At 54.7% G+C, this 16,547-nt stretch overlaps 1 protein-coding gene across 1 annotated transcript in view; it reads right to left on the bottom strand.

The window, feature by feature from the left end:
- Positions 1-16,547, bottom strand: part of ITGA11 (integrin subunit alpha 11) — an 89,856-nt gene that overhangs the window by 26,841 nt on the left and 46,468 nt on the right. Inside the window, exons 9-12 of the mRNA XM_077781129.1 lie at positions 16,321-16,486; positions 14,857-14,927; positions 6,598-6,742; positions 2,851-2,999 (exon numbers count right to left, since the gene is read on the bottom strand). Of these exons, the coding sequence (XP_077637255.1) occupies positions 2,851-2,999; positions 6,598-6,742; positions 14,857-14,927; positions 16,321-16,486 (531 nt within the window). The remainder of the gene's footprint in view (positions 1-2,850; positions 3,000-6,597; positions 6,743-14,856; positions 14,928-16,320; positions 16,487-16,547) is intronic.

The following is a 16,547-nucleotide window of genomic DNA, read 5'->3' as shown; positions in this document are numbered from 1 at the left end:
AGCTTATATATGATTTTTAAATACAGTAATGGATCATGAGCACTTTCTCCATCATGTCCTACAACACGATCACTGGCAGTTTTATATTTCAAATTAAGCATATGTGCCACATGTATAATCAATTCTCTTGTTGGACATTTGGCTCATTTCAACTTTTTAAAAATATTTTGAGTTTATTTATATTTTGAGAGAGAGAGAGAGAGAGAGAGAGAGAATCCCAAGCAGGCTCCGTGCTATCAGTGCAGAGCCAGACGCGGGACTCGATCCTGAGAACTGTGAGATTATGGCCTGAGCCAAAACCAAGAGTTGGACACTTAACCCACTGAGCCACCCAGGTGCCCTGAGGCTCATCTCAAATTTTAATGTTACAAATATCCTGGGATTAGCAGCTTGGATGGGAGATGATGTTTTCTTCTCAGCATGTGAGCTGAGCCCTCTGTGTTCCTCTCTCACCTTGGGGGCCTTGCCCCCCACTTCAGCGAGAGGGCCGCCCACCTATTCAGTCAGAAAGCTGAGGGTCCTTCCCAGCTCCACTGCCACCTCTCCCACTCACAGCTTCCCAGAGAGCCCTGCCTGGTATGCACCAAACACATCCTGAGTCCGTCTTCTTCCCTCCCGTGCTGCCTCTTCCCCAGGAGAGGCACCTGCTGAAGGCCCCCCGCCCACCCCCTCTAGTCCACCCCCGTGGGCGGCCAGAATGGCTTCTAGAAGCAGACTACACCACTCCTTTGCTTTTGGAGGGGTGCAGGGGAAAGTCCAAATTCCTACCGTGTGACCCTGCTGGACCTGCCTCCCTCTCTCCCTGGCCTCTGCCTCCCCCTTGCCCCCCGCCTCCCCACACCTCCAGGTTCCCACACTCACTCCTGACATTCCCAGTGATTTCTTCCAAAGCCCCAGGCCATGGCTGGGTTCCAGGCTTCCTTCTGCACATTCTTTTCTCTTGTCTGCCCCGCTCCCCCCGCCGTCTCTACCACCCTCAGGTCACTTCCTGTTAGAAGCTGGCCCCGGCCTGCAAGGGGTGCCCCTCCACAATCACCCCCGGCCCTGTACTAGCACCTGTTTGCCACCCCTGCCCAAGAGTGGCATGCTGTGCCTGCTGCGTCCCCTCCAGGCCTGGGCATAGATAATAATATAACAGATATAATAAATGTTTATTGGACCAATGGATTGCTTAGGAAGGATGGAGTCCCTCCCAGAGACAGGCCTGTGTGACACGCTTTAGAGCCTCAGGTTAGCTTGTGTGAGCCTCATGCTACCTTAGGAGAGATCACCATCCTCATTTTACAGGGAACGAACTGAAGCTCAGCGAATTTGAGTTACTTGCCCAAGGTCAGAAGGCTGGCCGCAGCCAAACTGTGTTCAAACCCGGTCTGACACCCGAGCTGGTGATACTCCCTCCCCCGGCCACCTCCTGGCCTAGGGTGCTTTCAGGAGAAATCCATCCTCCAGGATTAAAAGCCTTTAAGTGAGGAGAAAGAGAGAAAATGCAGAAGAGAGGAAAAGGGAGATCTAAACACAGGGTGGGGGAGGGAAGAGATATCCCTACCTAAAGCAATTAAGAGGCAGACAGAGAGCAAATAAGGGAGGAGTGGGGGGAGGCATTTGTCTAAATATGTGGCCTCAGCTATGTGGGTCACGGTGATTTGGAATCCACTTAATTTAGCTGCCTTCAGCACTGCGGTTTCTCGTTCGGATGTTGGAGGCGGAACCGGGCAGTAAAAATGTCATAAATTCATCAGCAAATTCCCTCCAGCTCTCAAGGTCTAGCCTTGGATTCCTGGAAGAGCCAGCACTGGGCAGAGTGTGGGCAGGGACGGAGCAGTGCCCGGGGTCTGCCAGGGCGCTGGAGATGGGAGGGGGAAAGAGAATCATGGCTTCCTGCAGCTGGAGGGACTTCTGTTAGGGACCCAGGGAGGAGCCTGTCCTCATGGAGACAGGCCAAGGACAGGGGGCAGGGCTGTTCCTGGGCTCCACAGAGCCGAGGCTGAGCTGGGAATGACGGGAAGGGCCTGGCTAGGGCCCAGCCCACGCCCAGGGTGCTGTGGATGCTGAGTGTGGCCAGGTCAGGGTAAGGGTGGGGGAACCTGGTTTGGGGCTGTCAGGGGTCAGGAGGCAGTAAGAGTCCTGGATTCTAACCCTGACCCAGGCTTGAATCCACTGCATAACCTTGGAAAAGGGATGTGGTGTCTCAAGAACAGTTTCCCTCCACTGTTGGAATGACTTGGATCAGAAGAATCCTGTCTCCCGATCTTTCTCACCACGGACTCTTATCAGAGCTTTTCAGTTGGCATTTGTGACCACCCAACATGAGACTCTTAGCAACACAGTCTGGTTCCCACCGCAGCCCAGGCGGGGCAGTGGCACTGACGGCTGGACCCCTCTGCGCTCTTGCCATTCCAGGCACAGGGAAGGAGCCTGCGTCCTGGTGAACCCATGGGGCCTCGCTGTGGGTGCGTGTGCAGATGCTCCTCCTTCTGGGAGCATGAAGGTGGCGTGAGACGCATGACCATCCCCCTGGGGTGTCTAGGGGCCCTGGGGGCCCTAGCTGGGAGGCCTAGGTGCTGCCTCTACCCCTGAACTCTGGACGTGAACAGAGAGAAGCTGGCAGCCAGGGGCAGAGGGCTGGCAGTGCCACAGAAAGAGGCAAGCACATTGTCCCGGGCCCTGGCTGTCACAGGGGCCTGGCTTTCTGGGGATGAGGCGGTCCAGCCCCGAGGCTGGTGTGACCCCCAGCCCGGAAGGATGGCTGAGGAGGAGGAGCTGAGCTCTGGTGTCCCCTCCAGCCCAGCCTTGCCCGCGTGCCCTCCCTCTCCCCCGCGCCTGCCCCCACCCAGTCTCTCCCTCCGTTACCTGCTCACCCCTCAGGGCCTGGTGGATGGTGAGACTGCGGTTGTTGTGCATGGTGAACAGGATGGCTTTGCCCGTGTGGTTGAACCGGGGCGCTCCCGCCACGTACACCCGCCCCTGCCTGGAGGACACGACCGACGTGACTGTGTACCCTGCCACAGGAGGAAACAGGCTGGTCTCGGCCCCAGCTCCTGGGTTGCGCCTGAAGACGGGCCAGCCCGGGGAGGGTCGAGCGGAGGCGAAGCCGCGGAGTGGTGTTTCCCAGGAACAACGGGGGAGGCCTGGGAGAGGGCTCAGGAGGGGGGTTTGGAGGCTGGGGAGAACTCACGTGCCCCTCCCCCCCCACTGGAGGGGGCCAAGGAAGCCAGGTGGGGCTACAGGCACTGCCGACCTGGGACCTACATGTGCCCTCCTTCACCCGCACCCCCGAGACGCGCGTGAGGGAGCAGGGAGGAGGGAGGTGGTGAACCCCGGCTGCGATTCTTTCCGTGTTGGGGAGGCTTTGATTTTGATCTCCACCAACTGTCTCTCTCAGGGACCTGCTAGTGTCCTCCTCAATACTGCAGCCTGCTGCTGGGCAGTCTGGAAGAGTACAGCATTGGCCGTCCAGGTGTAAGGAGCCGCCTCCTGGGCATCACCGTGGGGTCCCCGCGACTCTTGTGGCCCCAGAGCTTTGCGGCCTCCAAGGACGGAGCCCCCTCCTCTCGGTCCCACACAGACACCACGTATAGAAGGAGGAAATGGGAACCGGGAGCTCTGTTGGAAAGGCCGCCAATCCGCGTTCTCAGGATGGCTTTGCCCCATGGCTACCCAGCACCCCAGAGCCCCACTTTCTGCCAGACGGTTGGGACCGGATCCCAGATGCCTTGTCAGTGGTTCTGGGCAGTGTCCTGGCAATGGGATGTCTCTTTCTGCCATGTGCCCGTGTGCCCGTGTGCGTATGTGGGCAACACCGCCACTTCGGTTCCACCAGTGGCCTCTATAGTGGCTGCAGGATGCATAGACGGGGTTGATTCAGTGGCTGGGAGAAGGGGTGCAGAAGGGTGAGCTACTCTGGTTCCAGACACAGTGTTTTTGACTCTTAAAGGTATCTCGTGGGAAATGGGCTTGAAGGTGAGGCCAGAGTATTGCATAAGCTGACACGGCAGTGTGTTAACACAACCACAAACACACGAGGGCAGGGTGGGATCAGCCGTGGAGAGAGGGGCCGAGGTTGCTTCTGAGCCCTCAGTGCTACAGCTGAAAATGTTCTCAATTAGCCCTGGGCTTTGGGCTTCCTAAGAAGGAGCCACAGCGGTGGTCGTGGGAGGGGCTTGGGGGTCGAATGTCCTAGGGACAGGCGTGGGCCGCCTCTCAAAGCAACAGGCCGCACTGAGAACTTCCTGCTTCCCACAGTCTGCTGGCTATAGCTTCAGTTTCCATGTGGTCCTTTGGCCAGCAGGCAGGGCCATCCTGAAAGCCGGACAGGCCTCCCAGAAGGCCTGACAAGATGACGGGGGAAGACCCATGGCCAGAAATCCATACAGCTTCCTTGTGTGGAGGCTGAGAGCCTGGCCTCCCGGTCTCCTCCCTCCAACCCCCTCTCCCTTGGGGCACATAGGAAGGAATCTTCCAGAGACCTCAGACACTACCCTCATGGCTGAGCCCCAGAGGGAGGAGGAAGGGAGAAAGGCGGCAACTGTGGGCAAGGCAATAGTAGATAGTATTTCTCAGTCTGGTGCTACCCCAGCAGGGTCCCCTGGGAGGTGGAGGACAGATATGCTGGGCCAGGAAGAGGGGGATTCATCCTGCTGCCCCTCACTCAGATACCTTCACTATCTCCCTACTACTAACCTGAAAAGGCTCCAACTCCTTACCCTGGCATTCAAGGCTTCCCGCAGCAGCCTGCACTAACCTGCCTTCCCCTTTCCCCTCCTGCTGCACCCCTCTGCTCCAGCCATCCAGGGCTACTTCCTGTGTCCCGGCCCCACCTAGCACTTTCCATACCTCCCTCCTTTGCTTGGACCGTCTTGGTTTATTGAGCCTTTCCCTGTCTCTGAGACCTGGTGTCAGCCCCAGCACATGCGCAGTGGGGCCCAGAGTGTGCCCACCACCGGACCACGACCACCCACAGCACTGGTCCTGCTCACTTGGGCCCTGGGCACCGCTGTTACCTCCCAGTTATTTAAGGCTTCACGGCCCCTGCACCCCCATCCCTTCCTTGGTGTCTCCACTTCTGGCACCAGGCTGAGCGCGTGGGAGGAGCACAGTCAATCACGACTGATTTGCATTAAAGGGGTGCTCCCTTTTGTTCTTCTGATACCTTCTCCAGTGTCTGAGCATTTGCCAAGGCGGGAACTGCAATCTCTCCCTTCCTTTTTATGCCTGTGGCTCCACTTGCATTATAATTTGTCTCTGTGCACCTGTCTCTCCCTGACTGGCTGGGGAGCGGCTGGAAGGCAGGGGCTGGGTCCTGGGTCCTGCTTACACCGCGCTCTGAGGGCATCGGCCTCAGGTGCTCCTTGCGAAGTTAGGGTTTAATATCTGTCGCATTGAAGAGCCCAGGCCCTAGGGCCAGGTACCGGTGGGGAACCTCTAGGGCCCTACACTTCTGGATTTCCCAGGCAAGTCCTGATCCCAGCCTTCTGTCCCTGTGGTCAGCTCAGGGTCCCAAAGTTGGGGATGGAAAGTGGGGTGACCCCAGGGTGGGCAGTGTCATAGGCAGGTGCGTGGCTCAAGAGCTGAGGGACAAAGATGGGGATGACATGGAACCTTAGAGAAAGGACAGACATGTGGATAGACAGGCTGACTCTGGGTGGCCCAGGTTCATGGAGGAGTGGGGTCCAAGGAGGCATTAGTGATGAGTGATGTCACAGATGGTGGACTTGGCTCAGAGACAACGGGAGCCCTGGGCATTCACCCCTGCTGCCCTTCGCTCGGGCTCAGTGCTTTAGAAGGGGATCAGCCCCGGCAGCGTTGGCATGGATAGCCAGGACCACTGTGCTTACAGAACTGGAGACGACTGGGGTTCACTGGGTAGGGCCTCACCGCTGGGACCTATCACCATCAGGCCAATAATTTGTGCTGCTCTTTTTTCATTGTTTTTTAAGTTTACTCACCGATTTTGAGAAAGAGGGAGAGACAGGGAGTGCGTGCACGATCAGGGGAGGGGCAGAGAGAGAGGGAGAGAGAGAATCTCAAGCAGGCTCCACACTGTCGGCAGAGCCTGATGCAGGGCTCAATCCCACAAACCTTGAGATCATGACCTGAGCGGAGATCAAGAGTCAGATACTTAACTGACCGAGCCACCCAGGCGCCCCTGTGCTGCTCTTTAATGTCTGCTTCCAAAGTGCTTCCTGGGAAGTGACTTCTGCCTTGATTGTGAACATTAATACATAAAAATGAGTCTGGACTTCTCCTTGACTTGCATGTTGCCTTGGGAGGCAGCTCTCAGTGTGCCCAAACCCTAGTTAAGGCAGAAGATTTGAAGATGCACCAACAGCTGACCTCGTATCTAGAAGCATCAACTGAGATGCATTTCAGGTACAGGTACTTTGCTTATCATGTATTCTACCTGTTCGTTGAGCGCCTATTGTGTGCCTGGCATGGTGCCAGGGGTGGTGGATGCCAGCCTGAAGAGGCAGCGGCCCCTGACCTGTGCCTGGATGTTCACAGAATATTCACAGACAGGCCCTTGCTCCACACGGGGGCAGATTCCCCTGGCTCCCTCCTTGCCTGCATCCATTTGCCACACTCAGCTGGGGCTCTTACCTAAATAGGCGCCATGATTCTTGAGCTCCTCAGGGAATTCCTTCAGGTAGGACTCACGGAGAGGAATGACCTTCCCACCACTGGTCTCCTTCAGCACGGCTCCATTCCAGTCATAGGCGCCAACGGCTCCCAGCAGAATCCCATCCTGACATTGGGGAGGAGACACACATCAGCTCGTGTCCCCCGGGGGCCTCTCCCTGGGAGGCCACAACCGGGTTCTACACAATGAAGCACCCACCAGCCTCCGTGGGCACCTTCCCCTACATTCATTATTTAACTAACTTCCAGGCAGGATTCTTGACTTTTGAATGAGGCAGGGACCTTCCACCCTACCCTCACACAAAATGGGCCAAACAAAGGAATGTTCTAGAAATATACTCCACCTCTAGGACCAATTGCTCTTTGGGCTTCATAAGCCCTGTAGGAAATCTGTCACTGTCCCTTCCTTCTGTGGCACCTGACTTGCCTTCCCTGTGTGTAAATCTTACATCTTCATTTCTTCAGTAATAATTCACTGAGTATCTACTCTGTGCCAACCACTTGCTCAGTGCTGGGATACTGTCCATGCCCCTGCAGAGCTCAAAGTACAACACGAATGTGCAAGTTAACATAATAGTTACAAAGTGTCATAACTGCTATAGAAGATGTGGTAAATGCCACAGTGAGGGTTAGTCTAGATTGAAATGGGGGGGGGGTCAGGAAAAGCATTTTTGAGTAAGCGATGCTCACCCGGACACCTGGAGGGGGAGCGGACAAATGTGTAAAGGCCCTGCAGCTGGAGAGTTTAGAGGCATTGGTTTTAAGGAACTGAGAGTGGTTTGATGGGCTGGAGCACAGTGACAGGGCCCAGAGTGACTCTGATGAGGCTGGACAGATAAGCCAGGGCCACATCTGTGGCAGTCTGCACCCTGAGGAAGGGCACTTGTCTTTAACTGCAGGGTAAGTGGGTGCTGCAATGCTCAGGCAGGAAGACAGGAGCTCTGGCTCCCTGAGGGGCCGTCTCCCTGTCACTGACCCCAAGGCCACTCCTGACAGGTCCCCTCAGTCTCTGGGCTGCCCTACACCCTACCCACCACCACCGCACCTCCTCAAACAACCCGCAAAGCTGGTGGTTATAAGAAAACAAACAGCAAGCACTGGACGCCGGGGGCCACCTTCCTGGGTGACCTTGGTGATTCCTGGCCAGGCAGGTTGTACCCCGGCTTTGGGCCAGGAAAGCACTAGTCTCCTCCACTGAGCCTCCCTAATCCTGGCTGGTTGGCAGGATTTGAGGTTCCCCCACCACCTAGGGTCCAGGGCACCCCATCTCCCTTCACCTCCAATACAATGGTGCCCATAGAAAAATGTTTCTGGCCTTGGGACACTTAGGGCCATGGACGAGCAGGCGGGCAGCGTCACCCTGCGATAGTTTCACTGGGGGCAGCAGAGGGGGCAAGACTATGAACGTTTCTCTGACCTTCCATTTCTCATTTCCCAGGGGTCACTTTAAAGAGTGAAGTCGATCTTCGATAAGATTTAAAAAGTCTGAATTCTCTGGAAGCAGAGCCAACTGTTCAGATAATGTTTTTAGGACCATACTGGTTTCTGGAGTCTGATGTACTTGGTTGTGTTTAATGTCGCACTTTCTAATAAACTTCCTCCTACGAGTCTGTGTGAGCCTCAGCCTGGGTGCGTCTGGTGATCTGCTGGGTCAGAATCCGGGCCAGCACCTCAGAGTGCCCCCAGTCACGGCCGGTGCTCCTCACACGTCACATGTGCTCCCTTCTTTGCAAAGTACTCTCCATCCAGTCACCCATTTCTGAGAGACCAGCACGTCAGATACTCATTATCTTCACTTGACGAATGGCATCCAAGGTTCAGAAAGGGAGAGGGACTTGTCCGAGGCTGCACAGCAAGTTGGGGTGGGGCTGGGGCTTGGAGCAGGGTGGTGAGTTGGGCAGGGGAGAAAGAGCCACGGGCAGCCCTTGGACTTTGCTTCCGGTTTTCCATCGGGGCACCCTCTAAGAAGACAAGGATGTTTGGGCCGTGCCTCTCTCTCTCCTCCCTCTCTCTTCTGGCTGAATCCAAGTTTGCCACTGCAGGACCGGGCTTCTTGTTCAGGGAGAGGCCTTTGAAGATGAATTTTTGGCTTTGCAGGTGACTTGAAGTCTCCATGATATACTGAGGAGGACTCGGATTCTGCTGGGGAGGACCTGATGCTGACCCACCATATATGTATGTGTGGCTGGGAGATTCCACTGGACTTCCAGATTCGGCAGCATTGGGCTGGCTGATTGCTCACAGGCTCTTGCCTTACACTGTCTCACCCTGGCAATGCCCCTAGGCCTGTGCTCCCAGGGGGCGGCTCTTTCTCGGGAGGGCTCTGTTGCCAGGGAGAGCCTCGCTGGGGACAGCGGGGAGAGGGCTGGCCGGGAGGGGCAGGTGGAGCAAACCTCAGTATGGCACTATCCTTCTCCAGCTCAGGGAGCCTAGACATTTTGAATTTGGAAAAAAATCTGGAGCGGCAGGGCCCCCAAAAGGGCCAAAGCCTTGACAGAGGAAGCCAGGCATGTAGGCTCAGCTGGAAAACAAATAACAGGGCATTCCAGGGAAGAGCCTCGTCCCACACTCCAGTCCTGGCACTGGCTCCCTGATTTACGGCTTCCTTTCCCACGGGGCCATGTGAGCTCCCACCAGTATTGCCAGGGTGTGCCTGGGTGGCCTTGCACGTGGGCCCTTGGGACAAGCTGACTTTTCTAGCACCCAGTGCAGAAATGAGGACGCAGGCATGGTGGCCCTGAGCAGGTCCAAGGCCAAGTCTGTGCCCTCCCTATAGACAACCTGTACCCATATTCACTCGAGCACAGCACCTGCCATCTGATTCTGCTAGCTCAGCCATTAGCTGCCTCCTGACCTCACCCCTGCAGCAGTCTTGCCTCCCGAGCTGAGCTGAATGTTCCTGGTACATGTGACCATATCTCTCCAAACTGTGTTCCCAGCCAGTCCATGTTCCCCAGGGTTGGGTCACATCCCTAATACTTAGAAACAGCATTGGTTAGGGCAGTGGGTTCCCAAACATGAGGGGGTGCAGCTTAGCCCCCAGGCAATATTTGGCAATGACTGGAAACAGTTTTGGTTGTCACGGCTGGGGGTGGTGTTGGGGTCGGTGTGGCATCGGGTGGGGAGTGGCCGGGGCTGCCGCCTACAATACACAGGGCAGCCCCCCAGTGCAGAATTATCCAGCCCAAACTGTCAGTTGGGCTGAGGCTGAGAATCCTTCACCCAGTGGTTAGAGCGCGAAGTCTGGAGTCAGACATTCCTGAGCTCCAATTCCAACTCCAAAGCTTCTAGCTTTGTGACCTTGGGCAATCTTCTCTCTCTCTCCTTTCCTTCTTTCCTCCCTCTCTCTCTGTTGCTCTGTCTCAGCCTCAGCTGTAAATTGTTTTGTTGGGAGAATTAACATGTTTAATTTTTAGCACGATGCTTGGCAGCGGCAAGGACTTGGTATATAGTAGCTCCTCTCATTCTTTAATTCATCCATAAAGCACAGAGGATGCAGGAGTCAAAGAATCAGATCTCACGGTCAAGTTGGTGCTGCCGATGAGTCATTAGAGCGGCCTGAGGGGAGTGCCCTGGTGGAGGCAAGGGCAGCTTGTTTGAGGGGCCCGCAGGAAGATCCCCAAAGTGGCGGCAGCTGAGGAGGCAGGTAGAGTTAGGACAGGGTTTTAAGAAACCCTTACGTGACTTATTGGTAAGTATCAAAATGTACGCTTCTAGTCCTAAGCCTCAAGATTCAATTCCACAGATATTTTTCAGACATCTGCTCAAAGACTGAGAGGTTCCGAGAGGTTCAATGATTTGTCTGAGGCCGCACGGCCAGGCAGCGCTTTCTCCTTGCCCTGCACTAATGGAAGGAGAATACCAGGTGCCAACAATTCTTGGTTTTGGATAGACAGGCTGGTGCGGGCCGGTGGGGGCGCTGCTGGCGGTCCTGTGCGCTGAGTCCTGCCCTCCTCCCCAGACCCCCCATGGCTCCCCAGTGTCCACATGTCCATCATCTGAGTGACTGTAGAAGATTCAAGAGCCCCTCCAAAGACAAATACATCATGAAGAGGATGGATTATGCTTTTGCTAATTGCTCAGATTCTGTCATAGACGATGTATTTTTAACAAGCCCAAAGTGGAGCCTGAGGAAGGGATAAGGGCCAAGAGGCTTAGACGGGGTTGGGCAGGAAGCACCCAGAAATGAGGCTTCAATCTTCCTGGGGAAAGAAGCCCTTCACTGTGCTGGAAGCCAGTGGGATGGCAGGAGGTGTTGTAGGGAGCAAGGGCACACTGTACTTGACCGTTCATTTCTGATCGGTGGGTTGGTCGTCTCTGCTCGGGGATCCCCAGAACAAGGCATGGGTGTGGCGTGCTGGGTACCAGGGTGCAGCCTGAGACATGGGGCTGGGCTTTGGAGGACCCCAATGACGTGGAAATGATTCCTGCCACCAGGAGTCACTTGCGAACAATCTGGAACAGCATGCCAGTGGACCTTGGCTACCACATACAGCCCTCATGTAGCGGGGGTGGGGGGGGTGGGGTGCCTGAGGACAGGCCTGATTGCTGCCCTGGCTGGTGTGGAGGGGTCCATGGGTTAAGGTGATGTGGGTGTAGGAAGGGTTTACAGCCTCTAGGTACCAACCCTTCACGTCACCATTATGGATTCGTTTCTTTCATTTTCTTTTCTTTTTTAAGTTTGTTTGTTTGTTTATTTAGAATGAGAGCAAGTAGGGGAGGAGCAGAGAGAGAATCCTAAGCAAGCTCAGCACTGCCAGTGCAGAGCCCGAGGTGGGGCTCAAACTCATGAACTCTGAGATCATGACCTGAGCAGAAACCAAAAGTCAGATGCTTAACTGACTGAACCATGCAGGCACCCAGTCTCTTTCATTTTTGAATGAATCATATATGCAAAACTAGTTCAAGTCTCTTTGTAGGGGTTCAGTCGGCTAAGCGGCCGACTCTGGATTTTGGCTCAGGTCATGATCTCACAGTCCATGAGTTAGAGCCCTGCCTCTGGCTTGGGGGGCTGTGGAGCCTGCTTGGGATTTTCTCTCTCCCTCTCTCTCTCTGCCTCTCCCTGGCTTGAGCTCTCTCTCAACATAAATAAACTTAAAAAAATCAAATGTGAACCTCTTTGGAAAGATTACAGCCCGAAGGCTTCTACAGCTAAGCACCTTAGATAATGGCCAATGACCTTGGCTATCCAGCCCACAGCTCCAGTAGGGGCTGCGGGAAGGGCACAGGCTGAAGAAGCTGGAGGGTGGCTGGGGCAGCTGGTCTGGGAAGTAAGAGTCTCCCCACCCTTGACCTGTTTCAGACATAACTGAGGGCTGGTCTTGCTGGATCATCACGTGTAGGTTATAGGGAAACAGTCCCTTCCCATGTCAGTTGAGTCATCAAAGTATTTGTGTAGACAAGATCCACCCTAATAAAACTGCTTCCTTCTGTAAACTTTTGGGGTTGGGGAGAGGTAAGAGGTCCATGTGAAATTCCTCCGCAGAGCCCTTGGGTAGGAGGAGCACCCTAGCTCCACCCACCACCAATGGGCATCCATTATGTATTGTCCCCTTTCTTTCTGCAAACCTTCCGTCTTGGCCTGTGTGGATTATAGACTCTTAGAGTCTACGCCTCCTTGAGAGGTACAGATCCATTTTGTAAGCTTTCTGGCAGACTCTTGCAGCTTTTTCTTGATTGCCTGGCTCAACAGGGAGTTCACCACCTCTGCATGCAGCCAGGACTGATAGAAGCCACTCCAGCTATTAGTGAGCTTTGCATTCATTTCCAAATGCTAATGGAACCATTGGCTTAAAAATCTGTTTTAGAATTTGACTGGAGATCCATAGCTCGTCTTCCTGATGGTCATTTCCAGAATGTTCTCTTTCCCCTTTTTAGCAAATCAAGACTAGAGTCTGACTTAGGTCCCCGGGTTTCCTCAATGGCTCTGACCTTCAGCCTGTTGCACTTCATTGTTGTCTGGGGCCTTGGGCTCTTCAGGTGACCAGGTGATGTTTTGGGGTCTCCTCTCCTACCCTGGGGCTCTAGTCTCCCCTTCCTCTTGTTGCTTTTGCCCTTTTTAACTTGAAGACTGGTTTCCTTGCTAGACAGGCAATAGCAGCTCAGGTGATGAGCCTCCAGGCCTTTCCTCTGCTATTTGAGAACATTCTAGGGGGTCCTTTCTCCAGGACTAGAGACCTTTCCTTCTGACATAACTAAACAGGCCCAGGGAAGCCAAAGGCTTCTTCTCACATTTGTAGGAAGTAGCTGTCTGAGGCCATCTGTAGAACATAGAGCCTGAGTGCTCGCCCAGGACATGGACTCACTTGGCCTCAGGACCTGCTCTGGGCAAAGCTGAATGCTGGACCACAAGCTCCCCATCCCCAGAGAAAGCTGACCAGCCCCGAGAGCTGCGGAGCTGGACTCCCACGGACAGGACGGCTGTGGCCAATCGTGGTGGCCTCAGTGGCCAGCACTGAGAACCCTCTGTGTCTTAAAATAGCAACCTAGTGGCCGGTCACAGCACCAGACAGCCCACCATCGTTGCTCCATTCCTTTGGATTTGGTAGGATTGTGTTCTCCTTTTTAAGTATGAAAGAGTCTCAGATTCAGACTTACTCATCTCCTCTTTAAGAGCCCTATCAGATAAAAACTTCCAGATGCCTGTCACTTGAAAACGAGACTCGGGGGCATTAGAAGAGCTGGGGTGGTGATAAGGGTGGGGAGAGGCACTCTGGTCTCTCCGAGCAGAGGAATGAGAAAGAGTTGGACACGTGGAAGAATCTGCACAGGGCAGTGCATGACCTTGGTCTCAACAACAGGCCGGGGCTCTGAGCTCTTGGTCTCCCCTATACTGCTGGGGGGTCTGTGGATCCTGTAAGGACTCCTGCTCGACATACTGAGCTGTTGGGGTCCTTTTTAGGGTTCATCTCAAGAGTTCCTGAACACTTGAACCTCATTGTAACCTCCTCTTCTCTTCGGGTGCTCCGATTCCTGGGCACACATGGACCACAGTGTTAGAAGCAGGAGACGACACCTCCCAGGACCCAGCGCAGGGCTCAGCACAGAGAAGGCACAGAGATTTGCAGAGCGAATCATCTAAAACGGGACAACTATTCCTGTCTGTCAACCTGGCAGGGCTGTGCTGAGCAGGAAAAGGGGCACAGGGATGTCCTGGAAAAGTTTAAAGTGCCGTGCACATACGAGAGGACTGTTAGGATTACAGGCAGCTCCATTTGTATCTTGCTGTGTCCGGGTGGGCATGAGCCTGTCCAGATGCAGTTTGGGAACAGTGGCGTGTGAGTCAGGTTTCCATCCTGCTGCCTGTGCACATGTCCCCTCTGCCTCTGATTTGGGGTTTCTGACTCAGACCCCTCCGAGATTCCACACGCTCTCGGGGAACAGCTGCTCGGCACGGGGAGGAAGAGCGTGAGACTCTCACATTTTTCTACTTAGGTCACTTCAGCAGGTCACTCAGNGGGTGGGGGGGGGGGGGGACAGTGAGAGAAGGGAGGTGATGTAGAAGCAGGAGGCATAAGTACAGTCCCATGGTGCCAGCCTGGGGCAGAACACCTAGAAGCCTCTCTGCCCAAAGCATGCCCGCTGACTTGGACTCCTGCCAGGTGGTCCTCCCAGCACGCAGTGCTCCCAGGCAGGGCTCCAGGGTTTATAACGCATTTTCGCAGATACCTCTCCTTGNCTTTAGGTTTCAGCTCCATCTTGACAAGCTGAACCAGGTGAGGCGTGTTCAGGGTAAGTGACGGCCTGGCGCTCTGGGCCACCGATGCGGAGCTTCCAACACGGCATACCGCTGGTGACAGCATGTGGCCACCTGGGGCCTCTGCTGTCTGAGGCCGAGTCTGCCCCGGGAGCACATCTGGCCCATCTGGCCGCCCTCCCTGCATCAGCTCAGGGCCATGCCCCTGCACGTACAGACCACCTCGGGCAATGGCCTCTGTCATGTTGACCCTATTTTTGCACAAGGCTCTGTGGGCAGCAGGGGACCTTCAGGCCTGGAGGAAATGCCCCTGGTGGCCCCTTATGCAGGTGGTTCGTTATATGTAGCTCACTCCCTGCTGAAAAGGGCTTGTAAGTTGAAGACCTCAACTCTCCTTGCAGCCACAGAAGACAAAGAGACCCAGAGAAGCAAAGTGGAGGTGGGTGAGGGACAGCCCCAGAAAGGCGGCGGGCCACCTAGAAGTTCTAGAGGTGTGTGGGAGGGCAGCTCCAGCCCCCACCTACCTCCACCACGTGAGAAGAAAAGCCCGTCTGGGACATCTCCAGCCCGAAGGACGTTTCATTCTTGTTGGTGCCTAAAACAGAGGGACAGGAAGACCTCAGCTGCATGCCCCAGTGCTTAGCGCCACACGCCTGCAGCCCCATCCACGGCACCTGTGTCCTGGGGCCACCCCCGGAGAGGGAAGAGGGGGCCCCAAGGGAGCCCACACAGGGAGGTGCCAGGGACCTTCCAGGTGCCCGTTGACTTCACTATTAGTAGGCCAGTCACTGCCGCAAAGGGTTTGGGACAACCTGTGACAGAGCACGTATGCCACATGAATGTCAAAAGAGGGGAAAGAGCAAGAAAAGTGTATGGAAACAGTCTACATCTTTGGCAAGAAATGGACATTCCATTTCTTTCCTCACTTCTCTCATTCCCATTATTCACCAGATTTGGTTCCAGATGCCTCTGGATGACTCCCAGACATCGAATCGAGCCCTCAGGAGGGAGACCTGTCACCACCCCAGATTTGCACAAGTCACCCATGTGTGCTGAAAGCCCCTCCCCATAGAGGGCCTCCCTGAACATGTCACCAGAGCCAATGTTCTTAACACCCAAGGCAACCGTTTCTGGGAGAAATACGCCCAGCTGGGTATTTAAGTTCTGGTGGGAGTGTCAAAGTTCAGGTTCATAGTTTCTATTCCTTCATCCTTGTGGAGAGGGCTGCATTCATCAACTCATATGTCTATAGCTCGTATTTTCCAAAGTGCTGCAGACTGCTCAGGCTTGTCCACACTGCCTTCTATCTCTTTTACCACCCCCTATGTGGCCCAGCCCCATGTTGGGAGAAACAGATCTAGCGATACACGGCACAAAGGAGGTCTGTACAATCAAAACTGATGTTTAAATAGTAAGGAGAGGGGCACCTGGGTGGCTCAGTCAGTTAAGCATCCGACTTTGGCTCAGGTCATGATCTCAAAATTCCCGGGTTTGAGCCCCGCATTGGGCTCTGTGCTGACAGCTCAGAGCCTGGAGCCTGCTTCATATTCTGTGTCCCTCACTCTCTGTCCCTCCCTCTCTCACGCTATCTCTGTCTTTCAAAAATAAGTAAACTTAAAAAAATAAATAAATTTGAATCTCAGACAACCAGCAGATAATTTCTTAGTATAAGTCTGCTGCAGATACTGTATTTTATGTTTGCTAAATCTGGCAACACTGGTTCAAAGCCTGTCTCCTTCCCAAAGCTGCAGAAGCTTTGGTGAGTCACTTAGGTTCTATGAGCTTCCAGTTCCTCGGTGGTAAAAGGAGAATGTCAGGAGTGCTACCATCCGGGGCTGTCTGTCAGGTGCAGCACAGAGTACCATGGCCTTTACCACGAAGGGATAGCTCCTGCTAAGGCTTTCCGTGTTGTGGGGCTGGATCTTGCTCTGTGGGGTTTACCTGAAGTGTGCCCAGGAGCGCACATCCCCTTGGTATGTGTCCCTCACCTTCCAAGCTGAAGATCCTGTCCCCCAGGGCATCGACGATGTCCTTCAGGGCCGCCTCGTCGGTCACGTTGAAGAAGTGTTTGTCATCCGGGTCACTGGCGATGTATTTGATCTCATTCAGAAAAGCTTCTGGATTGATCCCCCTGCGGTTGTAGTAGCCCAGGACCTGCCAGGGAACGGGGCAGGGCGACAAACCAGGACATAGCACAGGCCTCCCACACGCCCGT

Source organism: Crocuta crocuta, unplaced genomic scaffold (assembly GCF_008692635.1).
Source record: "Crocuta crocuta isolate KB4526 unplaced genomic scaffold, BGI_CrCroc_1.0 scaffold130, whole genome shotgun sequence".
Lineage (NCBI taxonomy): Eukaryota > Metazoa > Chordata > Mammalia > Carnivora > Hyaenidae > Crocuta > Crocuta crocuta.
The sequence above is the reverse complement of the archived record's forward strand: the minus strand, read 5'-3'. Positions and strand labels throughout refer to the sequence as shown.